A 23,402-nucleotide genomic window follows, 5' to 3' on the forward strand; every position below is an offset into this window, starting at 1 on the left:
GCCGCCGCCGCCGCCCCGCCGGCCGCGCTACCGCCCGCGGCGCCGCGCCGAGCCTTCAGCCCCATGGTCGGGCCCCGGAGGCGAGCTGCGGATCGGCGGCGGCGGCGGCAGCCCCGGGAGCCCCAGGGCCATGATCCGAGCTCCCCGCCCCTCCCCCCAGAACGACTTCTCTATGTATTTATATATATATATTCATCTATGTATGTATGTATATATATATATATGGGGGGGGGTAAGCGGCAGTGGGCTGGGGGAGTCGGTCACATCCCCGTCAGGTCATTCCCGCCGGCGGGCAGCGGGCAGGCAGGCGCTCGGCGCGCACCTGGGGCCGGCGGGAGGGAGGGGAATCATCGCGGAGTTTATTTACCAGCCCGATGCCCGAGCCCCTTCCTCCCCCCACCCCCCCCGCGCCTTCCCTTCCTCCTCCTCCTCCTCCCAGCTCCTGCCTCCCCCCAGCCCTCACGTTAGGGAGTGGCCCATTGTATGCAGCCAGCAAATAGCCGGGCGCCCGCCCCCCGCTCCCCCAGCCCCGGCTGTCGAGTCATCTGCGGTGTGGGGGGCACCGGTCCCGGCCCCCTGCCACGGGACTGCCCCCCCTGCGCCCCCCCAGCCCCCGACCGACAGCCCCTCGCAGCCGCCGCTGGGGCTGCCGGCGCCGAGCGGGGAGATCCCGGCAGCCGACGGAAGGGGAGACCCCGCTCGACACCCGGGGATCCCCCTGCAGCATCACAGCCCCCCTCCTCCGTTGCGGCTGGAGGGGAGGGGGGAGAGAGGAGGGCATCCCCGGCCCCCGGCGGGGGGCTGCTTCCACTGCCGACGCAGGAAGGAGCGGAGGATGGGGATGAAGGATGCCGGGAGAGGCGGCGGGTGGGTGGCTGGAGGCGCTGCTGCCGCTGCGGCTCTTGCCGAGCCGAGCCGAGCCGGAGCCGCCGCCCGTGGAGCGGGGTTTCGGGGGCAGCACAGCCGGGCAGCCCCAGTCCCGCCGGGGAGCCCCTTTTTGCACGGGGCTCTCGCGGAAGATGCTGCCTCTGTCCCCTCTCAGGTGGCTCCTGGAGGGAGCAGCGCCGGTCCCGAGCCCGGCTGCGGACCCAAGGGGTCCGCCTCGACCCGTAGGACCCAAGAACTCCCCTCGCTCTGCTTTGCCATGTGTACCCGCACCCTGGTCCAGACTTCGGACCTAAAACCTGACGGGATGTGATTGACAGCCTGTAGCCTTTTCCTTTCAGTTTCTGGGCTGCAAGAAAGACGGGAAGCGACAAGCTTTTTTTTGCCCTACACTCTTGGTGCTCTGGGATTTCTGGCACAACGCACTAGAAACAACCCCTCTGAGACGTGCCCTTGAGTAAAAACCTGTCTGCACGGCAGTGCGTTCGCATATCTGCACCTTAGGAGGAACAAAGGGTCTAAAAATAAAATGCAATAACATTAAATAAATTATTCAATTAAAATAATAAAATAAGATTCAAAGCCTTACAGATTGCTGGTTGTTTTCATGGGAGGTTCTCCTCCTCCAGATGGGGGAATTTTCCTGGTATCTCCTGAAGAGATGCCAAGACACCCAAGAGCCCTTCTAGACTCATAAGAGAAGCAGATTTGCCACCTACTCTAGCTGCTCCTGTTCCATTTCTGAGGGATGTGCAGTCCTCTTGTTTCACACACCAGGAAGGACAACAGATGGAAAGGAAGCTCCTGGAGGTGATTTCTGGACCCACCACAGGCCATACTATTTTGGACCCAAGTCACTCAAATGTGATACTTCTGTCATTGCAGTGCCAGGTGGAAGAAGGGCTGTTTTCCCTACCGTATTTCACCTCTGAGGTGATCCTCTTGAGCAGAATCTGTGCCAAAGAAGAAAAACCACCTCTGCCTTCAGCTCTGCAAGCTCCAGCTTTAACGTCTCAGTCACCATTTGATTTTGAGCCTTTGCAACCCCGTGGGATTTGTCTACAAGCAGCTGAGAGCAGACAGCACCGTATCTCACACACATCCTCCAGTGTCTGCAGCCAGTGTCAGGATAGCTGAGATCTCCATGACATTTTCAGCGAGGAGGGGCTGGCCTGGGCACAGCACCGGGACCGCACACGTTCTGCTGCCTGCTCAGCTCACATCTATCAGCATCATTTGAATGTCATTTATAGCTGTATTCCCAAGGAGGGCTGTGGGAGGCTAGGAAGTTTTGATAACTAGGCCATTTATCTCTCTCCAGCTCCTGTTCTACCTCAGTACAATAGCGATTACACTTCCCAATACCACAGGGGAGCTATAAGCATTAGCAAGGATGGATGGGGCACTGAGAGTGGAGCATTTCCTTCAGATAACACCCTATGCCTTAACCTTCATCCCAGTGTTGCATTAGGAAGAGGTGGGAGGAGAATGGGAGAGGAAAGAAAATTTATAGCTAACCAATTCATCACAGCTTTGAACCACAACAGTAAATGTTCAAACCGAAATGGGAATGGTAAATAATTTTCATGGGCAAAGGCAGTAAATTATTTTCACTTGCAAAGGGTTGTACCAATGTCAAATAGCAATAGGTGATTGATAGGCAGGCACACCAGGTGCACCTTTTATAGCCCTTGCACCAGGGACACAACACTTTTCAATATCAATTACATGTTGGGGGTTTTCAGTTGCAGGCTTCTGGGACATTTTCAAGCCTCAAATTACAACTGTACAAAACACCATTTGAGACACGACAAGAAAGAGTTTCCATCTCCTCTCTAAAATTAAAATCCTGTAGCTCAGTGTCAGGAATTCTCCTCCTCCATGCTCCATCTGGGATAACTGTTGCACAGATGTAGCTGTGCTGGCTGAGAAGAAGTGTAACGCAAGGGGAGTTAGCTAAATTCTTCTAGATCAATCCAAAGACACACAGCAGTTTCAAGGGGATCTGAATCAAAACCCAGTAGTAGTGCTACTGTACGTGGTTGGCAGTACCACTGCTTGGGACCCCAATCCTATTGCACACCTGCTGGCAAAGCTCCCGCTGATGTTGAAGGGAGTTTGGCCAGATGGAGGGCTCCAGGCTGTGATTTGGCTTAATGAGCAATTACACTCCATTACTATTATTTATGATGTGTTGCTGGCAGCACCCAGCATGCACAGGTTTGATATCCACCTCCTTGGCTGACACTGGAGATCTCTGTAATCAAAAGCAAGCGCTTCTGCCGAGCTAGAGCTTGCAGCCAGGAGGCTGTAACAGGCTCTGCTGGGAGTGTGCAGAGGGACTGCTGGTAAGCATCTCCCAGTAGGTTGTGCTGGCCCTCGTCAAACAGGAAACTGCTTCAGTCAAAGAGTTTATATTTAAAATCAGAGAAAACCAGCAAGGGAATATATCTGTTGGTCAATATAATATGCCTTTTTCTTGGCTTTTTCATAGATCATCTGGATTCTTGTGAATGACAAAGCACAGGAGTGGTTGGTAAACCTCACACGAGTGCACAGAGTGTATTCTAGTGGAGCCACATGAACATTCAGCTGGAACATCTAGATCGTGTTTACAAGAAGGAAAAGGGCAAACAGAAAGTCAGTTACTGTGCAAAAGACTTCAGGATCAAAATGGTTGTGAGATCAGCTGCTCATGAGCTTCAGTGACAGAGGAAGAGAGATTTGGTACCTGAAAAAGTAGTCAGGGGCTCTCTAGGAACCGGGAACAGAAAGCAACACTGTCTACAGTGTGAGTGAAACTCATTAAAATGTCTTGTCCTACTTTACTAGGGCGTGCTTTGAGAAAGGTGCTGAAGAGCAGAACCATAGGGAACATTTCCTGGGATGAAAGATTTGAAGCTTGAGGACCTCTTGACCCAGGAGTCTTATATATAGCAAGACTCAGCACATGGAAGGTGAAGCTATATAACCATAGAAGTAAGTGGGATCTCAGTTTCAGTGTAAGCACTGATGCTGAATTTTGTTGCCCTTCTCTTTCTATCCTTCTTCTGGCTCCTCTATTTCATCAAGCAAAATTTTTGCAGTACTTTAAGGCTTCTAGTTTCTCATTTAGGTTGAAAAGTTCTAATCTCGTTTTTAGCTGGGGAATCTAACACCAACCTCCAACTCAAACTCCATCATGCTTTTTTCTCTGAAGCTCCAAAGGAGGACTCCATCCACAGACAAAACTACCTCAAGATCACTTTCAATTATGTAGTTAAAACTCACTACTTGGATGCCCACAAAACCTACCAGTGTGACTGAGCATGGTCTGGAAGCCCCTACTGCCGAATGCCAAATGAGACAGTGCAAGTACAGAGTCCAGCACTGACACCACAGCTGATTCAGGCAGCAGGAGTGGTTTAGCTTTAAAAGAGACCTGAGGCCCCATGGGGACTGATTTAGGGGATTGTTAACCCAGACACAGATTGTGCTGCCACAGCTGTGTTGTTCAAATACCCAACCTAAATCTTGTACTGTCACTTCTGTGTTTAGCAGCATAGATATGCTCATGCATTGCCTCTCCCCTCTTTGTACATCCATGTCCTCCTTCTTCCTTACAGCTACACGTCAAATTCTTTTTTTCAGGGCTTGTTTCTTAGGGATTAGTATTGAAGGAATCTAGCTGTGCTGTGCCTTAAACTAACACAAAGTGAAGCCCAACAAGTCAGAAAAACTAGTAAGAACAAGGCAGAACAGCCTAGTCAAGCGTGCAGCACTCTTAGATTGGTCTTAAGTCAGAGTTGCAGTTTTGATCTTTATTTTTTAAGATCTATGGCCTAATTTTACTTGAAGCTGTGGTCTGTGATCTGCAGGCAGTCAAACCGATAAAAATGTCACCTTCTGGCTTCCAGATCATTGCATGAACTGCATGAAAACAGGTCAGGCAGAAGGGCACACAAGAATCATGTTGGGAAGACTAAAAGCAGTGTCTTCTCCTTAAATCTGCTGATAGAAGAGTGGTAGAGATGTCCATGAAACCTCAAAGCTGTGCAGAAAAATAAGTTAGTTATGACAGGCAGCCCATCCTTCCCAAGACTGCAGATGAGCCTAACCCTAACCTGTTGCCTCAAAATGTTTTCTCTGCAGTGACAAGGTCTGGCTGGAAGCCAGAGTCTGTATTAGCTCTTGTTCAGGGTCAGAATAAATGTGGGGCTGGTGCTGATGGTCCCAAAGTGAGCAAAATTTATTAAAAGAAAAAAAACAAAACCACATAACACAAGAACCCCCCCAAAAAACACAACAAAAAACCAACGAAACAAAAAACCAAACACAAACCCCCAAACAAAAACAAAAAACACCACCAAAAACCAAACAAACAAGAAAAATACCCCACCAACTGTAAAATAACTTCATAGAAACAGTGCTCACTTGAGGGAAATACTTGGCAGGACAGGTCCCCTTGCCCAGGAGCTACCAGGGCAAGTTTTCCCAGGTTTGCAACTGCAGCAGCTCTGTTCTAGCAGACAGTGGTGGAAATGAGGCCACAGAAATCCCCCATGCAAACTCTGCTCTCCCTAACTATCGAGTCCCCTGGCACTCAGTGATCCACAGAGCACAAGAGGTGGCCATCTGTGCCATCCGTAGGAATGGGAGACCAACTTCCATCTGCCACTGGCCTCGCTGCCTACCAGCTTCATGGAAAACATGAAGAGGAAAATAAATCTCCACCACTACAAATTACTGCATGGGTAAAGAAAATCAATACACTGTAACTTCACACCGTCTCAGTGCCATTAAAAGATCATTGAAAACCAATCAAAAGGTCATCCATAATTCACTCATGCTCACCTTACTGAATCAGGAAGCATGTGTGCATCCATAATCTTGTCCCATCATTTTGCACAGTCCCTGTCTTTGAGACAGGAGGAGGGATTTCAGCAGCAAGGTTCATGTATTGTATCAATACCTTCAAACATTGGGTTCTAGCTCAGCTGAGCTCTAACCATCCCAGTCCTTGACTTCCTTGAAAAAACTATTAATCCTAAACTTCTTTGTTTCTCAGCCCACTGAGCTTAACCCTTTCACGTGGTTGGATCTGCCTTACCTTGATTAATTTTCAGGCATGCCCTTTTAGCACACAAGGCAAGGCAGCACTAAAGCATTAAAAGTCAAAGCACTGCCTGAAAAAATTCTTCACAGAAGGAAAGCAAGCAAATAAAGATGGGTCTTCATGGGTCTTTTGCTTCGTCTCCCCTAATCTCATGTTTTACAACTTTTTCTGAGCCTCTTGGAATTTTTGTCTTTCCCTCCTGACCATAAGGGAATGAAAGTAAGGTGAGAGTCTCCCTTCCAGGTGTTGGGACATCACACGATCAACCCAAAATACTGACATTTGAACTCTTATCCCTACAGTTGGCAACTCTGAGGAATATGTATTGGAATCATTACTGACTGAAATGATTTCTCCTCTTTATTTTAGGTAATTTTTAAGGTTCCATAATGTGCCTAATATAATTCAGTCTCCCCCTGTCAAAGTGAGTCTGTCAACTGAATATTTTTCCTTTACATCAGAATAATTAATTGGAATGTCAGTAGTGGAAATCTGTGCTATAGATTTAACATCAAACAAAGTTAGTACAGAGTTACTAGGAGGTGCAGCCTGTGACTGGTTTTACAAAGGGCTCCCATCAAATTCCCTCTTTGCATTTAGACCTGAAGAAGTCATGCTTGAAAGAATTGTCTTGCAGGGAACTTACCCACTGTTTTCCTTTATGCTGCCTATTTTTATACAAGGCAGCAGCCTGGCTTAGCTCTTTTGGGTGTTTTCTAGAAATATGTATCCAGTGCTTCTAATGTTATGCAGAACAGAAATGTCCATGTGGCACAATTTGAAGTAGAAAAGAGGAAGAAATGGTGGCTGCATATGGCAGAAAACTTTGAATATCAGTTTATAATTGCTATAAACTGATCCACTGCAAACTCCTCAGTCAAGTCCCTTCTAGTGGAGCAAGAGAGAAGAGGCCTTTGTTTTGGGTGTCTTGAGTGCCAGAATTATGTTTCTTCATGACATGGATTCCATCACTGAAGGTAAAATATGAGGATGATTAAACAACTGGTACAACTTCACCACCAGCCCTGGGTAGGACCATAACTGGTTGTATGAAGCACCACATAACGTGAAATGGAGATGTTGTCTGTCAAGTCCTCATGGCACAGTCTGCTTTACAACAATAGTCCTATTCCAGTAGATTCCTGATAACCTCAGTTGGAACCATTCTCTGATGGATAGAAAGCAGTCTTCAGATATTCATGGAATCACAGAATCAAGGACTGATTGAAGTTGGAAGGGATCTCTGGAGGTCATCTAGTCAAATCCTTCTACTCCTGCTACACAAAGGATTGAAGCACCTGACATGTATTTTAATTTCAAGGAATTTAACCCAGAGCTACAGCATGATTGACAGCTATCAGTCCTTCACATGTGACATCCCACTCTGGTTTGCATAGGTATCCCATGCTTATTTACCTTCAGTTCTTGAGAGGAGAACACCCCATGGGCTGGCAGTGATCCTCCAGGCAAAATTTCTGTCCACTGTCTTTGGTAGCTGCAAGATTTCACTCCAGTCTTCCAAGGATGCCACTTATCACTTCCCAGAGGAAGAAACTGCCCTGTGTTAGGACAACTTCTGTCTTCACAAATGTAAAACTGAAAATCTATTTCCAGCCTCCTTTTCTTTGCCCACTCATCTCCAAGATGATGCTTCCCTCTTCCACTGAAAGCAGCCTCTGACAAGCTTCTCCAGGGCTTTCTGAACACTACAGCTCTGAAGGACCAGCAAAAGCCTCTAAGTCCACCCCCCACACATATCCAAATTTTCAGATGGCTCGTCTGAGGGTGGACATTCTCCTGCACAGGCAGGCACAGCTCTCAAACTCATGTAGTCTCTCGTTGAAAGTAACAGTGAGCTGCACAATGCCAGGAGCTCACAGATTTTTTTCTACCTGCTTTTCAGTTTACCAGACCCACCCCAACATACTCAATCCCCTTGAATGATGTCCAAAATTTATGGCTTCTGTTGTTCTCAAATGCTGCCTTTCTGTTTCATAATTTGCACCTCCTCTATGTCAGTGTTCAGAAGGAGAAAGGGAAAATCATTGACTGTATGTAACTGTACTTTATTGCACAAAGATAAATGTTGATCAGCCTGCACAGTACCAAAGTTGACTTCAGACAAGAAACCATGGTGTGGCTATAACTTTGTTGCAGCTCCCAGGTATCACATAATTCCTATAGCTTAGTGAGCAAGGAAGACACTGGGAATCTGCCAAATTAAATATTTATTCCCCTTTTCTGAACAATAAATGTCCATACCTCCAACCCTGAAGGATGTGGGACCCTGCACTATCAAAGCAACTTGTTCCTACCACTATTATCTTTCCTGTTCCTAAAAAGGGCTACTTAGCAAGTAGCCACAAGAACATGGTCACAGGGCTCTACTTTGGAGTAACCCTCTGCCTACCCAGCAAGTTGTCCTTGAAGGAAAATTGCAAATGCTGGTTTGGAAGAGTCCAGGATACCTGAGCAGTGACAACATGGATGTGCTCCTTAAACCATATTATTTCTTAGCTTGATTTCACAATGGAAGATTCAAAGAAACTGTGAGCAGAGACAGTGTGTCTAGAAGACACAGAGGGAAGGAGTAGGATTTGCTCTCATCTGTTCAGGAGGAGAGTTGAATTGGAAATTAATATGTAGGTGTAGCACTTAAAAGAGCTTGCTTTCTTTTTCTGCTATTACTTATTCCCTGTGTGGCTGTGATCAGTAATACTCTATGTACCGTTCAGGGAGCAGTTGTCTCAATTCTTTAGGCTTTGGTCCTGTGCTTCATTTTCTTCCAAGGCCACTGCACACAGTTCACTGGAGCATTAGGGCTTTAGTGCTTTGGGAGTACAACGTCTGGTACTACACAGGGCCTGGCAAGATGAATGGGCTCCCTCAGCGCTGCAAGAGCAGACGTGCTACATTATTAATAAGCAGGTGAACGAGGAGGTGGATGGCAGTGCAGTTCTTAAGTGTGTGGACTGAGGTACTGACAGTGAAAGCACATCTGTTAGTCCCATCTCCACCAGATGGTTCCTTTCAGTGCCCAAAGTTACTGTAATTTATTTAACCTGTATTTTAGTTCAGGGCTAGCTGAGGAGTGGAGACACCCCAGGTAGGAGAATAGTGGTCTGACAGCTGCAAACTTTGATAGGAACATAAACCCATGGAAATTCTTCAACAATAAGTTAAAGGCTCTCAGAGTTTTCTTTTGAATGGATGAATTGATTAAAAAAAGAGAAAACATTTTTTTTTTTATCAAAATGTGCTAACTTAAGGTCTTTCTTTTTATAATTATTCTTTCTTGGAAAGAAGTTTTATAAGTTTCTTGCTTGGGAAACAAGTTTTTTGCTCACTAAAAATAGTTTGAAAGCTGATTCTATTTCAGTTTAACAAAATAAAAACAGCAAAATGGAAAAGTTTGGCAAGAACTTGTTAAAAGGTTGAGCAAACAATAATTCAAGGTTTCAGTATCTCAGCAGTTCCTCGTGCTCAGAACTTCAGGGAGATTCAAACCAGGGCACTATTTTCTTCTTGGGCTGGACACTGAGGACATGTGTGACCAGCCAGGGCAGGAGCACAGAACGGCAGGGACTGAACAGGCTGTTCCCACTCAGCCAAAGATCTGTTTGCTGACCTGTGACCCTGTAAACGGGGAAGATTTGATATGTTTTTAACTGAGGTTCAGTAGCAAGGCCACATGTCCCCATGTTTGTTTGAATCTTCAGGCAGCCTGAACTCACACTCAGTGTTGTAATGTTTCACCTTGTAAAGAAGGTGTCATAAGCTCCTGGGCTCCCAAGCTAAACATCAGTTCTGTTCTGATGAAAAGAGAAAATATTTCTTCCTTGCATGGCTATGTGTTCATCTTGCTGTCCCATCCCATTTTCACAGCAGCAAATGGTTGGGCTGTGACTGTGGCTGGAGGTTGGATGGGACTTGGAGCAAGCTGGTCTAGTGGAAGGTGTCCCTGCCCATAGCAGGGGGTTGGAACTCGATGGTGTTCAAGGTCCTTTCCAAACCAAACCATTTTACAACTCTATGATTCTATGATTGTTTTATTGGAGACTGCAATCAAACTGAGGAACACTCAAGCTTAATTCCAGCTTGATCCTCCTTGTTAGGCAGAAGATCATTTGTGATATGCTGAAGTCTTTGGTAGACATTTCTAGCAAGCTATGAGAACAAAAGCATTGTGAGATGAATGGATTCAACCTCTTGAATTCATGATGGGACTTCAAGTTGAGCTAAGGGGAAACTTTTTTTCCATCAAACTCAAAAAATATTAACAGGAAAATGATAACAAAGATAAAATTGGGTGAAGGGTTTTTAACTCTTTTGCAGAAGCTTAAACAGAGTAAAAAATTTTCTTTTGAAGATTTGTTTAAAGTGTATGTTTTACCATTTCAAAGGGGTTTTTTAGAGGTTCAAACCAGTAGTAATAAAATTAGAAATTTGGCCAAAGCCAAAATGCAGCATTTTGAACAGTTAAAACCAAATTTCTCCCACTGTTTTCTGAGTTTTGAGGTTGCTTGCAGTACTGCTGTAGTTGCATGAGGTTCTTTAATGGGGTTGAATTTGCGGTGACTTTTTTTATGGCATTGCTCTGCATTCAGCAACCTGACAGCAGCTAGAACCCATTTCTTGTTCCTTTCCAGTGCAACACCTCTTTCTCCCTGTGTTTGTAGTGAAATCCATCTGTGTAGTTGCACCATTGTAACAGCCTCAGACACCTCAAACTCCACCCAGCAAAGACTGATGATGGCTGAGGGGCATTGCTCAAGCAGTTGAAGTTCAGGGTGCTGTGCCTTCCTCTCTAGTTCACAAGCAATTTAGAATGGCTACAGAGAAATAAATTTTAACTCTGCTGTAGTCATAGATTTTGGCTACCTGAGCTGGCTGTTGCTCTGCTAAGGTAAAAAGACATCCTTTTTTTGGTTGCAGAACGTATAAAACAAGCTAAGAGCCTGGGGGATCTGATGGCCTCTCTTTTTTGCCATGGGGATTTGCCATTCCAGATGTTTGATCCTAGTGGGGGCATCTTTCTTGGACCAGTGTTCAGGCACCTTTCTTTAGTTTCAGAAGAACTCTGCAAACCCACTTTTGTAATTTCTTGGGGGGGGGGAAAGCAGGTTAAAAAATAAGCTTCCATTTTCTTTTCATGTCATAATGTGAGGTGTTGGAAATTACAGCCCCTGGAATGGCAGAGGCTTTGGACGGTGCAAGGTCCAGAGCTCATCCCAAGACTTTGTTACTGCTAGCAGAAGAGCAATGTTACAGCCTCCAGTTCAGCACCCTCTTGCAGCCTCTTGAAGTTTGAATCCCACCAATTTAGGATATTTAAATGTATTTAAATGCCTTCCTGGGTATTTTCTTGTTCTTTTGAGTACTGGTGGCCCGTGTGAATGTAGCAGAGTTCAGCACAGATGCCAGTAAGTGAATAAAACATAAGAGCTCAGAGGAAGAGATGCAGACGAGGATCCATTTTGCCAGATCACTGTCTACTTTAAGGCCAAATTACAGCTGATCTGCTCCTATCTTGGCCCAATCAATCCGCTATTAAAAGAATGATCTATCAAAGAAAGTCTAAATATATCTAGGCTTTGAAAAAGAGCTTCCAGCAATTCATCATGGAGGCAAGAGACAGAACAGTTTAAAGGTATTCTTAGTGCAACTCCTTCACCTGTGGCTGACCTTTCTGCTCAAAAAGAGACTTAATTATTTCAGACTATTTATTTGAGGCATCACTGTTCACTAAAAGGGAAAATGCCTGCATCACAAGATATTTTTGTCCTCATCAGGAAGCTACAAGAGCATTAATTTAAATGCATTAATGAGACGTTGCACATTTGTGATGTTGGAGGGAAGCCCACGTTCCTGCTCACTTCCTCAGCTGCCTTTCAGCATTTCTGTCTGTGACAGGGCTGTGCTGGACCAGAGGTGTGACTCGGTGCTGCTAGAGACTGAAAGATAGAAGGGCAGGAGATCTGGAAAGCTGAATCTGGAATTTCTAACTCTCACCCCAGCAGCTCACAGCACAACAGAGAGCAAACCTCTTGGCCCCCATATTCCAAAGTTTGTCCTTAGTTCACCCAGGCACAAGCTGTATTAACCACCAGAAGCTCTGCACAAACAGAACTAATGGAAAGCTAAGGGCAAGCAAGGATGACTTGGCCAAACCAAAAGGCCTCAGTCACATCTCCTGAATACCTGTGTATTTCCCCAACAGCAAGCTTGGAAGGAGCAAAACTCTGCAATTAGTTGGAAAATTTCAGTATGGATTTCAGTGTCTAGACTGGGATTTGTGGTGTTTGAAAGCCCCAGTGCTCACTGATCCATGCCTTAATTTCCCTACCTTCAAATGGAGATGATGTGGCAATAATTAGTATCTGGAAAGCACTTCAGATGTTTATACAGTCCATTCCCTGGAGCCAGTTACCTACAATCAATGGGGTATAATGGCCTCATATTATCACAATAATTAAATACTTCCAACTCTTCACTTAACCAATGTTTACAGTGCACCAGTAAGACAGAGGAAATCTTAACTTTATCTGGTTGACAGAGAATACATGTAAAGGAAAAAATAAGTAATTTTTTCAGAACATCTCTATAACATGTAAAATATCCTCATGTACTTCTGAGCAATTAAATCCAAAGAACTGTTAGGCAGCTTAGATCACTTAATTTTCAGACTGCAGGAGTCCACCCTGAAGCTCAAAGAACTGCAGCCTTGCACTGCAGGTCTTACTCTTGGATCCTGGTGATCAAAATTATACAGAATATGATTGGAGCAGCTGTACTTCTGCAGCCCTCTGCAAGACATCCACAATCTATGTTTCTAAATACAGACCTTCAATAAATTGTTGCTGGGATAGAAGGAGAAACAGTTGTTCTCTGAAGCATCTGTCTCAATTGCCAAAGCCTTTTGCAAATTTTTGGTATTACACTTCTGTTAACAAGCACATTTTAACCCACACATCATTTTGGAGAATATTTTTACCTTTATTACACTTATGTTTCCATCAAATGTAAAAGCCTGTACTGACTGGATAGAGAACAGGTGATATAGGCATTTTGTAAATAAAGGTATCTAAGATTGAATAGGGGGAAAAAATCCCACAATCCCCCCCAAAGAGTCTTCTAGCATTTTTTGTCTGAATGGCAGGATTCAGTTCTGCCTTGTCTTTCCTTCTTCCTTCAACCTGGAAAAGATCTGGAGCAACCAGGCTTATGGTGTGGCTATTTATATATGTATTCCTTTTACTATGAACCCAGGCTAGAACCATAATCCCAAGTGCTGTCTCACCAAAACCTGAACTTTTGATGACCCATCCCTGTGTTTTGTGTACTTGAAAGAAAACAGAGACTAAAAAGATGGATCTGAATAATACAACACGGTCTGTGCATAGGATGGTGCAAAGTGCCTCTCCAATGTGATTACCAGGAACCAAGTGGGACTGTGTTATTTCAACCTGATTTTGAGTCATATAATGTATCCCCCAGGGAATTTACTGCAGCGTAAGTAACAGTAGATGGGGCATCCTGTGCTTGGAAAACATACTCCATTTGATGCATCTTCAGAGTAGTACTGAATAATAGAAGATATTGTGTATCATCTTAATTTTTTATGATGAAGCACCACAACACAGGTCAAATAGAAACATTCATTCCTAACAAAAAAAAAAAAAAAAAGCCCAAACATGTAAGACACTAGAAAGGCAGTGGGGAACTTTGTATTGATTTCTGTAAACTTTGTGACATCAGGCTGCTCATATCCTTATTAGTTCTTCAAGTATGGCACCTGAAGTAATTTTCTAGACTTGAGATGAAGAAATCAGTCTCTTAACAGTTTCTGAATGAAAAATGAAATTCTGCTGTACATTTGTTTCTAATTCCTCTTGTTACTCTCATATATAAAATTTCTCATAAGCGTTCACAGAGAAAATACAATTCAACCTCAAGTAACTAGAAATTTGGAATCATAGAATGGTTCAGGTTGGAAGGAACCTTAAAGATCACCTAGTTAAAGCCCACTGCCTTGGGCAGGGACACCTTCCACTAGACCAGGTTGCTCAGGGCCACCTAATAATTCCACCATTCACAATGGATTTTGCACCACATGCCTGAAAAAAGTTTGACCAGAAGGTATGGTAAACTCAGTGCTAATTTCAGCAATGCCTGGTAGAGACCCTTGGCCTTTCGTAAGATACTCTTGACCCAACCTTATGTTTTACATGCTGTAAAATCCAAAGCTCCAGCTGCTCAATAAATCCCCACTTTTGGTTCAGGGGATAAAGTCACTTTATATCAGTGCCATCAATAGACATGAGCCAAACTCTGCTTTATATGAACAACCACAAGAGCAGAGAAATTCTTGTTGGCTTAAAGGGGTGCTAAAAGAAAGGGGAAAGATATAAAGACCTCCACTTCAGCAACATCTACTATGTCTCTGCACTACATGTGATTTGAGAAGCATTAGCATTTTGTTTTGTTTCGGTCTTGTAATTAGGAGGATTGTGCTTCATTATCCTACTGTAGCTCCCACTGTGACACAGTCCTGGTTATCTTTCCAAAAGCAATATTTCATACCAGCATCCAATTCTGTCAATTGGTTACAAAAGCTTTGGAAGTTTCTCCATTTCTTATGTCAAGACAGCATTTAAAAAGAAAAGGAAACTGCCCCCCCACCACCCACTTATTCCTATGGAGTTACTACATTTTTGGAAATTATATAAGGAAACATTTCAGACAAGGTTATTTATTTCCATGGAGCTGAATACTTGGACTATTGAGGAGAAAGATATCTTTGGGGGGCTTGTTTTTTTCCCCTTCATCTTTGCATGATAGCTCTTATTAAAAGGGGAAAAGAAATCCAGTCCGCTTTAATTAACTGATATAAATGTGATGGGAAGGACAGGGTTGGGTCATTTCATTTTTTTTTTTCCAAAAAGGCCCTGAAGAGCTGTTGTATAGAAGTATGTTTATATAGAAACAAGCAGTTTTCAGTCTAAGAAGACTCCAAGATTGTCTTTATGAACTGTATCTAAAGAGCTACACCACCTACTTCTCCTCACCTCATCTGCCAGTATCCTGCCCTTCCTTTAACAATAAGAACCTCTCCTTGTACAAAGCATATGTTTGTAGCTAATAAGCTGATGTTGTCAGTGATACATATAATCTTGTGATCCTGTGTGCATATGTTACCTTCAGTAGTTGCTTGGAGTATACTTATATTCAGAAGGGAAAAGGGCTTTCCTATATTTATGCTAATTAGCATAACATACTATACCCAGAATTCATCATATTCTGCTAAGCTCTGCCAGAGAAAATGTATTAATAGCTGAACTGTTGCAATCCTTTATTAATATCAGCACTGCAAGCTCTGTACCAATTTTAAGCTTATCAAGAAGACAGGATTCTTGTCCTTATTCCTCAAATCTTTCCAAGTAAACAGATAATGAAAAAATTTCTCCAGGGGCAGCAGCTTGGGAGCAAAGGCAAGTGGTGTTTAAGTGCAGACTGGGTTGTTCTGTCCTGTAGCTGTTGGATCACTGACATGATTCTAGGTCTCATCTTAAAAAAAATGACCAAATGATGCTTCATCAGCTCCCAAACCTCCAGGAAGGAAGGATTCCTAAAGACAGTGAGTTCCTCCAAGAATTACTTTATGTGAGAGGAAACTACATATACAAAGTGGAAGCAGGTCTGCACATCACATCACGTTGGCTCTCTGCTCTCTTATAGCACTGAGTGTTGTGTCCGTGTTTAGGAGAAATGCAAAAATTGGAAGTGACAAATACCCAGAGACCTTGAACGAAAACAGAGGTCATGGCAGCACTCTGGATTCTTGTTGCTGGGCAGATGGACAAGAAAACTACAGGTTTATTAACAGGATATTTCTTCAGCTCCAATTTAGGGGAACATCATGTGCTTCCTCATCCCACATAATACCTATACCTTCAATCCTTGCCATGAAGGCCTGAGGAAGCCCCGCTGATAAAAGCACTTCCAAGAGCATCCAAAGCAGAGATGTTTGGCTCCTTGGAAAGCTCTGGTGGATGATCTGCCTAAGTGGGGGTAAAACAGCTCAAACTTTTTTCTATTTGCAAAAGTTTTTGGTGGATGGAGGAGTGGGGTCGTCCTGTTTTTGGTGTTGAAGAATGCTGAGACCAGCCTGATCCATCAGCCCCAAAGTTAAACATTCAGAGGATGTGAAGAACAATGTTTTCTAGCAGAAACTGGCACTGGTGAGGATGTGGCCCACAAGGGTCCTGACAAAGGAACCAACAAGTGATAGTACTGAGGACCTATCTAAGGCTGCTGAGCCAAAGGCTGTTGAGCTGACCCAGCTCACCTGGAAATATCTGACTGACAGTCACTTTATCCTATAAAAGTCCATTCCCACTTTTTAGTGGTGGGGACTTTAACACACCTCTCCTAGGAGTGTGTGGAGATTCCTTCCTTGACTGGGGACTCCCCTCAAGGTCACTCCTCAAGGCTGAGTGAAAGAGATTTGCCCAAAGTCATTGATATGGGTGACTAACATCAATCTCTACTTCAAAATTATTAAGCTAGCTTTGAAATTGTTGATTTAATAAATAGTGCACTATACTAATAGTTCTAGCTACGTATACTGTGTAGTAAATAATTCTGATTAAAGCCTTGTAGTCTAATCATTATCATTATCATCATCATTTTAAATAAATCATTTTTTTTATCCATATGCTTGGCTTGCCGTCCTTAATCCTGTGCAACAAAGTCATATAGAGGCCCAATTACACCTATATAATCCTTTAGACATAAATCATTGACCAAGTCTGGGACTAGAAGTGGATCCAGCTACATGCAGACTCCTTTCTGAGGAGTTTAGAGAGCAAGAGGGTCCTTTCTGCACCTCGTGACTCAACAGGACAGTTTCCCTGATAAACCTTGTCCAAAGCCTTCATTCAGTCCATGACATCTGGTCTGACACTACTTTCTTCTCACAATGACTCACTTTAACCTTCTCCATCCTTCACTTCACCTTCACTTTTCCCTTGCTGCTCCCACGTTTTTAGCACTTTATCTGTATCCTTCACTCCTTTCCTCAAGGTGTCACCATCTCTTACTGATCTACTACAGCTGATCATCTCTATCTCTGAGCTGCACACCTGGACTTGGGACACAATTTTTGCAGAGAAATGAAACCAGAGAGAATTCTAACATACCATGTGTGGGCAGTGCATTGTCTAATATGTCATATACTCTCTATCTGGGGGATCTCTTATGTTGACAATTTTTATCAAAGGAACTGTTTTGACTGCATGCAGAAAGGACTCATTCTTCTTGTGTTCCTGGGTATAAACTGACACAAATATGATGAATACAAACCTCCAATAATTACCACTTAAAAAAAAATCATCAAGCTGTATAGGGAAAATGTGAAAATACGAAGAGGAGAAGAAAGGAGAAGGAAGTGCATTATAATTTGAATAAGAACAGATGCATGGCTACAGAGCAGAAAGACAAAAAACATGAAAAAACTGCAAAACATCATGGCATGTGAGTTACTTTCTAGCACATCTGTATTTGCAAAAGAAATCATTGAAATGATTGTGGCAAGGCCTATGATGAGCACCATAACAAGGAAACATCCCCATCTAGGCAGAATTTTCACCAATTGGCTGCCCTGGCTAAGAACATGAAAAACTGCCACACATCTCCACCTGGCACAGCTTTTACAAGTCAGTCTTAGTGCAGAAGCAGCTGTCCTAGCCAGGCAAACCCTTATACCTGCTGGAGACACACACTTCTGTTTCCTGAGCCCTAAGATAAGGACTGTCTCCTCAGGTGCCAACTATCTTCCTCTGCCTCTGTTTCCCATTACAAACTTTATTCTGCCCTGAAAGGGATTTTGAGATCCCACTGGCTTTCATGAGGTCTAAGTTTCAATAAACCACAATCTTTCCCAGTCTATTAATATTTTATTGGAGAATATTAGTCTTCTGAGCTGCTGACTCTTCATCTTTCCCACGTTTCTCTGTTTCATCAATATAGCTCATTTTTAAGGTGATTTTTTTTGTGAGTGTTATTCGTTAAGGTTTTGTATGAACAGGGTGATGTGCATTTGAAGGCTGCTAACCCTGACCATTTTTCTTTAATAAAATAAAAATAGCTTACTTTTAATAGAAAACTTGTCAAATACACTCTCATTGGGATCACAGAGTTGTGATGGGATAGTAGAGATGGCTGGAGTGCTACAATGGATGAGTAAAGGCTCTTTGGGAGGGACTGGGTGGAAAGTCAAGCAAGTTCCCCTGTGTGTGAGAGCAGCAGAAAGGCAATAACCTCTGCCTAGGGGTGGATGATGAGCCAGCTGAGAGCTCATGGGTCTGGAATAGTGGTCAGAAAAGCACAGCTGATATGGAGCTGATAAAAGCATCAGATGATGCTTCTTCAGAAAACTGAAAGAAGCATCACGTTCATAGACTGTTCTGCAGGGGGGACTTGAAGCACTCTGATATCCTCTGAAGGGGCAACACAGGAGGTCACAAACAATCCACTTCCAGGCTCAATGTTCTGTTATCAGCAGCAGCTCAGCCAGAGGTCAGCCACTAGTGGTGTAACATGGCTTTGATCCTGGCCCAAATATTATTTAACACTGCTTTACTGACATAGATGACTTGACTGTGCATCCTCAGAAGATTTTCAAGTGACACAGAGTGGAAGAAGTGGTTGATATACCAGACGGTCATGTTGCCATTCAGAGGAACCTGAACAGGCTGGAAAAATGGGTTGACAGGAATCTCGTGAGATTCAACACATGGAAATGGAAAGTCCTGCATCTGCCAAAGAACAACCCCATTCACCATAATAGGCTGGGTGCCAACAAGCTGGAAAGCAGCTTTGCAGAACAGGACCATGGTGTCCCTTGTGGATTCCAAGTAGACCATGACACAGAAATTTGTCCTTGCAGCAAAGAAGACCAATGGCCTCCTGGGCTGCAGTAGACAAAGTATTGCCAGCAGGCTAAGGGAGGTGATCCTTCCCCTCTGCTCAGCACTGGTGCAACACACCTGCATTCTGTATCCAGTGCTGGGCTTTCCAGTGTGAGAGAGACATGGACACATTGGAGCAAATCCATTGAAGGGCTGTGAAGATGACGAAGGGGTTGGAGCATCTCTTGAGCAAAGAGAGTCTGAGAGAGCTCAGACTATTAGCCAGAAGCAGAAAAGGATCAGGGGGATCTTATCCTTGGTTATAAATACCTGTTTGGGAGACTAAAGATGATGGAGACAAAGTCTTCTCACTGATGTTCAGTGACAGTAAAAGAGGCAATAGGCACAAATTGAAATACAGGAAATTCCACTTAATATATGAAAATACCTTTGTATTCTGAGGGTGGTTGGAAATGGAATGTGTTTCTCAGAGAGGTTGTGTAGTCTCCATCCTTGGAGATGCTCAGAGCCTGACAGGATATTGCCCTGGGCAGTCTGATGTAAGTGACCCTGTTTTGAGCAGGGAATTGGACTGGATGAGCTCCAGATGTGCCTTCTAACCTCAGCTGCTATGTAATTTTGTGAAGCCCAACCTTCCCAGTGACTGGTTGCAAAAAGTTATTCACATATTCTTTGGCTGAAAGTCAGTCGCTGTGTAACTTATGTTCTGAAGATATATAAAAAAAGGGGTGGCAGGGGGATTTTGCTTTGTGCTTCAATAAAACAGATTTTCTGGAGTCACACTTTAAGGTCACTGCCTCCATCCCAGGTAAGACCTGAGGACCTGTACTACCGATCTGACACGCTTAAACCTTTAGAACACACAACAGCGCTACTTAATTCTTAAACGTGAGACTGTTCAGTTCTACTGGAGTGGTGGGCGAAACAAGTGAGACAGTGGGTCAAGAGCTGACCCGGGAGTTAGAGCCAGTCCTTCAAATTTAAGGTCAGAGCTCCACCTGTGAAACTGAGACAATATATCTGACACTGGGATATGCTTTTGTGATTACTCTGATGGCAGTTGGCTGAAATGGAAGCTCCATAACTCAGGTATCTTTAGATGCCTTTGTTCAGACTTGAGCAAGATTTGCCCTCTTGCAGAACAACAAGAGGATATTCTGAGTTTATGTTTTTAATTAGACAAGGATAAATTGCTGGGGGAAACCGAATACTGTTCATTTGGTGTCTCAACACAGTAACTCTTTATAAGTCAGCATAGAAGAGTACACAGATGGAATCGAAGTGGCAAATATATCCACAGACACTGCCATGTTTCTCCTTCCATCAGAAATTTCTGGGAGAGAATTTCCTCTGATATCCATGACCCTCCTCTTGCAAGTATTTGCATAATTTTTTACATGCTTATGGTACAGTTTAGGAAGAACAGTATCCTCTAGAATTTAATTTTCTTCTACTTCTGCCTAATGATTTCCTGATCGTCCCCAGCAGGGATTCAAACTTAAACTTCCTAACAGCCTATATATAGTAGCAAGAAACCAATAAATACATTTTGATTACTGCAGTGGTGCTCAGCTGTGCCTCTATACAGCAACAAAGAGGAGATGCTGTCTGCAATCATCTTGAGATGGTAAAGGAGAGGGATTAGGAAGTGAGAACCAAGGTGCTGAGAGTCCTGTGGCTGAGCAAAGGCAAAGGTGTTTGCAGTCAGCAGACTAATGTTAGATGAAAAATTACTTTAAACATCTCAGAGCAGCTGCAAATGGCTTTGTGCATGACCTTGCCTATGTAGGACCATAACTGGAGAGTCTGAGAGAGACATGCTGGTGGCTGCCCACAGTCCCAAGTCATCTAGGAGTGACTTGAACTGTCACAGCTTGTCTGCTGACAAGTCACGAAATGTGTTGCAGGTCCCTGAGGTCTTGGCAGCGTTCTCTGACCTGTCAGGAGCACCCAGATGCCTGTCCAGCAAGAGATGAGGAGGAGACTGAGTCCATTAAAAGAGTTATGGTTATTAAATAGAGAGTCTTGGCTCAAATGATGTAGCATTTGATCCCTGGACAGGAAAGCTTGGCCAATGTTAAGTGGAAAATATGAGTCAGGCTATCTGTTTCAATGCATGGGCCATTTCAGGAGAACTATATACTGCAATTAATTAATGGGGAAGGAAAGACAACGACTGCTGCATTGTGAGATTTAGCCCCTAAGTAGGAAGAGGAAGATATAAAAGCATTGCTTTGGTGCTCACTAGCTCAGCCTTATGCTTCACTGGGTCAAATTCATCCCTGGTTTAGCCCATCTGGAGACAACAGAAAGAAATTTATTCTTTCCATTCTCCAGAAGCAAGCTGTGATCTTTAAGTTCAAATACTCACATCAGAGAGAAACTGCAGATCAAAGAGTCTGAACGCTGTGCTGTTCAAGCAGGTGAGTTAATTAATGCTCTCCAGTTTACCACGAGGTTTGTGTCTTGTTCCTAACAGTCAAACATCCCTTGTCCTTTCTGTCACACAAGTACTTTTCCAGATGGGTTTATGGAGCAAAGAGGACACTCAGTGGCTGGTTAGGTTATCACAGGTATGTGTTCCAGCAGTTTTCCAAAGGAACTACTCCTAGATGCTGTTGGCAGAGGCTATTCATGGAAGCCTGCAGTGCCATGTTGGGTACAATACCAGCTCCGGATTTCCAGAAAAGGACAGTACCTCTCTACTCCAGTCACAGGCATACTTAGGCAGTGATCTATTTTTCGTGTATATTTTTGACAAATGCCTTTTTTAGCAGAATTTCTTGTGGGTTTTAGGAGATGGAGGGAAAAAGATTTGAGAATGTCTCAACGGATTTTTTTCCCTCTTTATACTCTTTGTAGAAAATAGGATTACCTGCTTTTTATATTCACAGCCACAGCTTTCCCTGTGCTGTTAGGAAGTGTCTCCACTGCATAAACCCAGAGCCCTGTGTCAGCACTGTAGGCACTGGCTTACCCAACGTGCAGCTGAGATGAAGACTTACAGCCCCAGGGATGCAGCAAAGCAAAGGGATTTTTTATGGGTCAAAAGAAGGATCCAAGCCACTATTTGCCTAGTATGGAGGAGAATTGGGTTTCAGGGGCCTGTGTCCCAGTGCCCTCCTACTGCCATGGCTGATGCAGCACACTGATGTGAGAGTAGAAAACATCTAACAACTACTGTGTGAGCAAAAGACCTCGACAAAAAGCCACCAGCTGTATGGTATGTACTACATACAGTGTATATATGCTGGTTAACTCTGCAGTGCATGCTCATCTGTCTCAGCACCTTCTCTTTCCACCTGGTCCCCCTCACAGACAGGGAGTTATGAACAGGCTCTTGCATTAATTAATGTTGTCGCACAGCTTCCACTCCCTCCCAGAAACCCCCAGAAGAAGGCTGCAAGCAGCCTGGAAGTTCAATAACAAGTGTGATTGTCTTCACTGCTGAGTTTCCCTGACAAAATGAGCTGTGTTCTCAGTCCCATTTCTCAAAAAATAGCTGTCTGTGTCCCAGAATGAATGTGTCCACGAGCCTCCTTCATTAGCAGCATAAACACAGGGAAGGCAGAAATTCAATTCTATCTGCTCCCTGCAGGTCCCTGGCATTGGGGAATAAGGAATATTAGCAGAGGAGCAGAGGTAAACTCTACCACTGCTGCCTATGGTCTTTCTGGGTTAAAAAAAATTTAAAAAAATCTAAAAAGCTGGAGTCTTCAAGGCTGGTCTGACAACATGTCATTAAGCTGATGTATCAATAAGTGGGGAACAGTGGGTGGACAGAAAGAGTGTAATCTGTAAATAGAGTAGTGCTCATTTGGATAGTTACTGACACTGGGAAGTGATTGTCAGCGTCCTTTTTGGTGATGATCCTCAGGCTGATAGACAGCAAGGGAATTTCCCACTGATGTCAAGTAGAAACTTGCACAGAGATCAAGGGCAGAATAAAGTGTTCCTGCAGTGAGTAAATTCTGAAAAAATCTTTATGACTTCTAACATGCTGGACTAGCTACAATGGACAATATACTTTGCATCACATCATCCTGCATTATCCTCCCTTCCAATCTGACTCAGATTCCCTTGCCTCTTTCCTTTTTTTGTCTCTCTTGCAGTCTCCCTGGCTGCCCCACCTGGCAACACAGCCGCTAGCAGAGTTTTTATTAATAGTATCTTCTAGATTTGACATTACGCTTTACAATTATTAGTCAGCTATGGGCCTTAAATAGGAAACGTGTCTGATTAAAGTTATACTCCTTTGATGCTCTTTAGCACAGGGACTATGTTTTGGCCCTGCACCTGCACCTGCAAGGCACAGCAAGTCATATTGGAACTACCCTGATGGAGAAAAATAGTGCAGCTATCTCAACAAGGATAACAGTGAGTGGCAGGCACAGACATCATTCAGAGAAGGTGTTTTGGTCTGCCTGCAGAAGAAATAGCTAATGCTGCAACAATGTTTGTATTTGGGAAGGTTTTTTTGGTAGACATGC

General features: G+C 43.9%; 1 protein-coding gene across 1 annotated transcript in view; it reads right to left on the minus strand.

The window, feature by feature from the left end:
* The window catches only part of KCNQ3 (potassium voltage-gated channel subfamily Q member 3), a 200,207-nt gene extending 200,075 nt beyond the window's left edge, over positions 1-132 (minus strand). The window contains exon 1 of the mRNA XM_027684389.1: positions 32-132. Within this exon, the coding sequence (XP_027540190.1) occupies positions 32-132 (101 nt within the window). The remainder of the gene's footprint in view (positions 1-31) is intronic.
* Between the last annotated feature and the right edge of the window lie 23,270 nt (positions 133-23,402).

Source organism: Neopelma chrysocephalum, unplaced genomic scaffold (genome assembly GCF_003984885.1).
Source record: "Neopelma chrysocephalum unplaced genomic scaffold, ASM398488v2 Primary Assembly neopelma1_66, whole genome shotgun sequence".
Lineage (NCBI taxonomy): Eukaryota > Metazoa > Chordata > Aves > Passeriformes > Pipridae > Neopelma > Neopelma chrysocephalum.